The sequence below is a fragment of the Desmodus rotundus genome, chromosome X (assembly GCF_022682495.2).
Source record: "Desmodus rotundus isolate HL8 chromosome X, HLdesRot8A.1, whole genome shotgun sequence".
Classification (NCBI taxonomy): Eukaryota; Metazoa; Chordata; class Mammalia; order Chiroptera; family Phyllostomidae; genus Desmodus; species Desmodus rotundus.
In genome coordinates this window covers 53,796,783-53,802,295 of record NC_071400.1, presented here as the reverse complement: position 1 = coordinate 53,802,295, position 5,513 = coordinate 53,796,783, and the positions used below count along the sequence as shown (strand labels likewise).

The 5,513-nt window shown below is 44.5% G+C and overlaps 1 protein-coding gene across 1 annotated transcript; it reads right to left on the bottom strand.

Annotated features, from left to right (window-relative positions):
* Positions 1-412: 412 nt before the first annotated feature.
* SLITRK2 (SLIT and NTRK like family member 2) lies at positions 413-4,908 on the bottom strand. Its single transcript, XM_024553469.2, has 2 exons — positions 4,365-4,908; positions 413-3,871 (listed from the first exon to the last, which is right to left on the bottom strand). Exon 2 carries the CDS (start codon positions 3,827-3,829, stop codon positions 1,298-1,300), a length of 2,532 nt encoding a protein of 843 aa, XP_024409237.1. The 5' UTR covers positions 3,830-3,871; positions 4,365-4,908; the 3' UTR covers positions 413-1,297.
* Between the last annotated feature and the right edge of the window lie 605 nt (positions 4,909-5,513).

The following is a 5,513-nucleotide window of genomic DNA, read 5'->3' as shown; positions in this document are numbered from 1 at the left end:
TTTAGATAAATTTTGATTCTACCTTTTAATCCTAAAAGGAAGTACTGTATATGTTTATCTGTGCTGTCTTGAGTTTGCAGAGTATTTACTTGTGAAGTTTTAATCACCTGTGAAGTCTTCCTTCAAGGTATTAAATGGCTCATTTGTCTTTATTAAATGAGGTGTGTGGCGGCCTCTACTGGTATATGTTTATAGAAAATGTTCAATAAGCAGAAAAACTATTAATTTCAATTAAAACATTACAAATACATGCTCTGTCATTTAAACATACAAAAATACCTAATTTAATGCATAAAATACATAACAAGTTGTATAATGTACTCTTACATTGGAAAAACAATCTAAAACACTGACCGTGTTAGTGTAAAATAATGATCTATGAAGGGCATTAATTGTTCAATTCACTCTGATATTGGGTTAAATATATTTTATTAATGAATTACTAATCCAGACTGAGACGGATTATTACCTCTAGATAATAACCCTGAGGAGGATTATTATCCACTGTTAAGTCCCCTTAGTTGACTGAAATAAAATCACTTAGAGCAAATCCAGTGGAAAGGAAATATTTTACAGTTAAATCTATAAAGTCTTAGAACTAGAATCGTTCAATGGCAGGCTGGTATCTATAACTCAAGCAAATTGTACGTTGGCTTAATATAGCTGACATTTCTATATATTTTACAGTGTTTTAATTTCAAAAATACAACACATTAAAATATGTTCAATTTATTGAAGCTAAAAGCAACATTTAAGTAATGTACTTAAAGTGCAAAGGCACTTTAACACAAAGAATTGATGCCTAGTGGCTATACTTGGTAACTGAAGATCGAAATACCATATATCATTATTTACAAAAGAATTTATAGTCTCAAAAGATCTTTGGAGATCTTCTACAAAATACACGAAATAACCATTTTTATTTGAAAAGTTTGCTTAATCTTTCTTCATTCACTATAATTTCCTCTTCCCACTCCCCACTGAAAAAATTTAAAAAAAGAAAAAAGAAACAAAACCATAAACAAAATATATGAAAAACTTCATTGGAGAAACATTTATGTTCAATGATGATTCCCAAGGAGAGAATGAAAAAAAAACTGGAGGTGGGGTGGGCAGGAGAAAAATAATTTAAAGGAAAGCTTGAATAAACAGTATAATTGCTTCATCCTATCCCCAAACATTTTCAAAGTCCCCCACTGATGCTAGGAAAAGGAGACCACAAACTGGAAAACAAACAATGCTTCCAACAGTTTGGAGCAGCATCCTTTGATGCCATAGGATTGTAAACGATTTCCCTTCACAGATGACTGATTGCAGTTTGTTTTTCCAGAACTTCGAGGTAGTCTGGTTCTGACTGAGGCTTAGCTTGCAGTAAAGGGTGGTTGGGTTTTGACTGCCCAACAAAGCATTTCCTGGGAGTTCCATATAAAACGGTTTTGTTGATTCTGTCTTGGTTTTGGCGTCGAGATTCATATGATGGGGCAAACTGCTTTTTAGGTAAGGTACAAAAGTTATAGTGGACTAGTCCTGCACTGGGGAGTTCCTTAACTTGCTCAACAATATTCTGATACAGCAGCTCCGGCTCTCTTGGTGTGGCCTGCTTTTCTAGCAACTCATTGGCACTTATAGTGTAAGGTGGTTGGTCGTCTTTTTTCTCCTCCAGGTTGCTGTAGCTGAATTCTTGCAAGTTTCGGTAATAAGCTACTGGGTCTCCTTCCTTCTGCATGTAGATGGGGTTTTGGCACATCTGCCCCACAGGCGGGGGGATGTAGTTATAGACGTGGCCATCTGTTTTATCTTGAGTCTCACTGTTGTAATGCCCATACTGTAACTGAAAGGAGCTTAAATCTAAGTTGTTGGCAGTCCTCGGAACACTTGGCATCCCCTTTCGGCGTTTCAGTACAAAGACGAATAAACCAGCCCCAAAACAGACAGACAAAATAAAAACAACAAGCAATCCTAAAATTAAGATGGAAAGTGGAACTTCAGTGTGTAGTTCAGGATAGGAACTGGGAGACACATTAAGCAACCGAGGTGTGTTTGTGTTGTGATTCATTGATAGAATGGTTCCGTCTGACAAGTTTGGACTGTCTGGACAGATAGCTTCCCTCCTCAGAAATTTCAGGATCTCCCCTGCATGCTTAGCTGGAGACTCACAGGTCACCTCATTGATGATGACAGGGGAATTGGCATGTTCTGTCCAGTCCTTTAGCCCCATGATGTCACAGGTGCAGTCCCACGGGTTCTCCTGCAGATCTATCTGGATAAAAGCTGGAAGCTGATCCAGAACCCCTTTCACAGGCAGGTGAGAAAAATGGTTGTTTCTCAGATTCAGCCTGGTGAGAGCTGTGCCCCCAAATATGTTATCAGGTAAGGACCTAAGAAGGTTGTTATTCAAAAACAGTAGCTGTAAGTTAATCAAAGCATCAAAGGTCAGTGGTTTGATTTCCTTAATGACATTATATTCTAAATAGAGATACTGCAAGCTGTGCAGTCCATCAAACATGGAAGGGTACAGCACTTCAAGGTAATTGCCATTCAGATAAAGTCTGCGTAAACTGGTCAAGTTTGTGAAGGCACCTTCCTGAATTACTGCAATCCTATTGTTTCCTAAATGTAACAAATCCAAAGAACTATAATCTAAGAGGTCCTTCTTATAAACAGTTTGAAGATAGTTCCCTGTCAGGTAGAGTTTTTTTGGACTGGTAGGTTTGGGCTGCAAGTCAGATATATTAGTAAACTTCCTTTCTTGGCAGTTTACATTTAGACCATTGTCTGAGCTCTGAGAGGTGCACACACAGCTATTGGGGCAGGTTAGGGGCACAGGGGACTTGGTCTGGTACACCATGATCGGGCCAAAGCTCTGCCTGTCTTTAGACACAGTGACCCGGGGAGTTGGACGATTTCTCATTTTGGGCGGTCGGCTGGCTTTTGGAGCCCTGGTTGGGTTGAGAGCAGGATTCACTGTAGGTGACAGCCTTTGGATGTGTGTGTCAACATGGCTGCCCCTCTGACTGGAGTCACCAGTACTTTTTCTGGGACAGAGGTCTTGCCTGGTCAGTTGAGTTACATCTTTCCCATGCAATCTAAAGGGAGTTTCGCAAACAATCTCTCCCACAAAAACAGTTATGGTGTCCAGCCAAGCCTTGAGAGGAAGTAAGTCACAAGTGCAGTTCCATGGGTTTTCCTCCAGCTGAATCTCCATGATCCCTCCAATATGTTCAAGGACACCAGCAAAAGGCATCACTTTCAGCCTATTTCCTCTCAGATCTAAGTGGGTCAGCAGGACAAAACGGAACACATTGCTGGGCAGTGACAGCAGAAGGTTATCATTCAGGATGAGTACTTTGAGCTTATTCAGTTTGCTGAATGCCCCTGCCTCGATTGCACTGATATAATTATAGTCAGCCTGGAGGTACTCCAGGCTTTCCAGGCCCACGAAGGTGTCCTCCCTCAGCACCTCAAGCTTGTTGTTGTTAAGGTGTAGTCTCTTGAGCGTTTTCAGGCCGCTGAATGCCCCAGTTCGGATCTCCAGCAGCCCATTGTTACCTAGGTGGAGAGTCACCGCGTTAGAGTAATTGACAAACTCGTTGGGGTACAGTCTTGTCAAAAGGTTTCCATTGAGGAAAAGCTGGTAGATTCGATACTGGGGTGGTTGGAGCAGGCTGACAGTTGTAAATCCTTTGTTTTCGCAATTAATATTCAGTACGTTTTCCTTCTCTTCGCACAGGCAGCGGATCTTGCAAATGTCTTTGGCAGTTTTGCGACTCTCTGTCTGTAAGAACCCGGCCACGGTTAACACACTGATGAACCAAACGCTGCTCAGCATCTTTAGCACCGTCGGTGTCAGCTCAGGTACCTATGGGCAAACCTTGGGGGGGAGGTGGAGCAAGATAGAGCAAGGTGTGGGGGGAAAGAAACAAGGAGGCCCGATTAAAATGGCAAAGCAAGGGGGCAGAGTGGGAGAAAGGGAGAATGCCAGGGAGTGGACCACACAGCAGAATGAAATCACTGGGTTTTTCAAACTGGTTTCTTCTATCACTGCCCGCCCCCGGCCGCCCCCAGCCCACCCACACACGTGTCCTCGAACACCCATGCTTGCACCGCATTTCCAGGCGGGTTGCAGCCAGCCGCGGATTCATTAGTAACCGAATTGTGCTACTAAATCCAGCCCATGGCCCCCGGGGTATCTTGTAGAGATCTCAGGCTGATTCCCGGCCCTGTGCTCACAGCAAAACGCCTACTAAGCTTTACATTTTTATTTTTGTTAACTGCGCAGAAAGGGGGTTGGAAAATCAGGGGACCTGCGGCGGAAGAGGGAAAGGATGGAAAAGCAAAGTTAGCGCAGCGTGGGTCGTACTCACACATCAGGAGAAGGCGGGACCTCTCTCGTCTGCAGTCTGCCAGTAGTTTAACATCTTCAGAAAAAGAGGGAGTGCTAGGTAAAAGAAGATGCCGCTTCTGGGGGGAGGGGGGGCTGCCCTGCTTTCTGTTGGTTGATTTAATTTGGCTGGAGGATGCGCAGAAATAACAAATCTGGCAGGCAATAGGAGAGAAGAAGAGGGTTGAAGCTGGAGGAAGCTGAGCCCACATGGACCCGGGGGTTCGATTAATTGGGAAGCACCAGAGCCATCTGGCCGGGTCGGCATGCGGCGGTGATGGCCGAGCCTTGGGGCGCACTTCCAATCCGGTGCCAGCTGCAGCAGTGAGCTTAGCAGTTTGAATTTGAGAGGCTTTGAAGGCTCCTCCTGCCAAGGAGAGGGTGATGTCACGGGTGGAGGGGGCAGGCAGTGGATAGAGGACGTGCTCTGGGGGAAGGAGGGGCAGGTGTTTCCCTTTCTTGAGAGTATCTTTGCAAAGCTCAAAAACCGGCTGTGTCAGTTGATTCGGAACTATTTCACCTCCAACGCGGCTGGCGGTGAACCCTAAGCAAGGCTCCTGGAGAGAGGTTCTCCAAGACTGGCCCCGCTAAGGGGCTGGCACCCTCCTAGTAGTTTCTTCCACCTGCCCCTCCCTCCTGGCTATCCATTCCAGGAGGTTCTCATTCCAGATTCTTAAGCAGGGGTCCAGATCTCTCTCTCTCTCTCTCTCTCTCTCTCTCTCTCTCTCTCTCTCTCTCTCTCTGTGTGTGTGTGTGTGTGTGTGTGTGTAGATATCTCTTTTGCTACAGGACTGGGGCCCACCGGCCATTCTCCTATCTCAAATGCTCATGGTGTCAGGGTGGGGTGTGTGCAGTGGAACAGTGTGTCTGTGTAGGAAGAGGAGGAGTTCTCCTGGGGGATGTATAATTTACATAGAGAGCTTTGTTTCAGTGCTTAGAAAATTACTTTCTGGGTGGTGAATGGCCAGATATTTGCCTGGGTTCAGAAAGCCTGCTCCACATTAGCTTATGGACTGAGATAAACAACTGAGATAAACCTCAGATAAACCTTCTGAGGTTTACACTAGTCAGACAATGAGGTTTAAACATGTGCTTTTTTGCCGGAAGGAAGGAGAAGAAGAGTGTGTGTCAC

Coding starts and splice junctions, on each gene's coding strand:
- SLITRK2 (XM_024553469.2), bottom strand. CDS start 3,829: ATGCTGAGCAGCGTTTGGTTCATCAGTGTGTTAACCGTGGCCGGGTTC.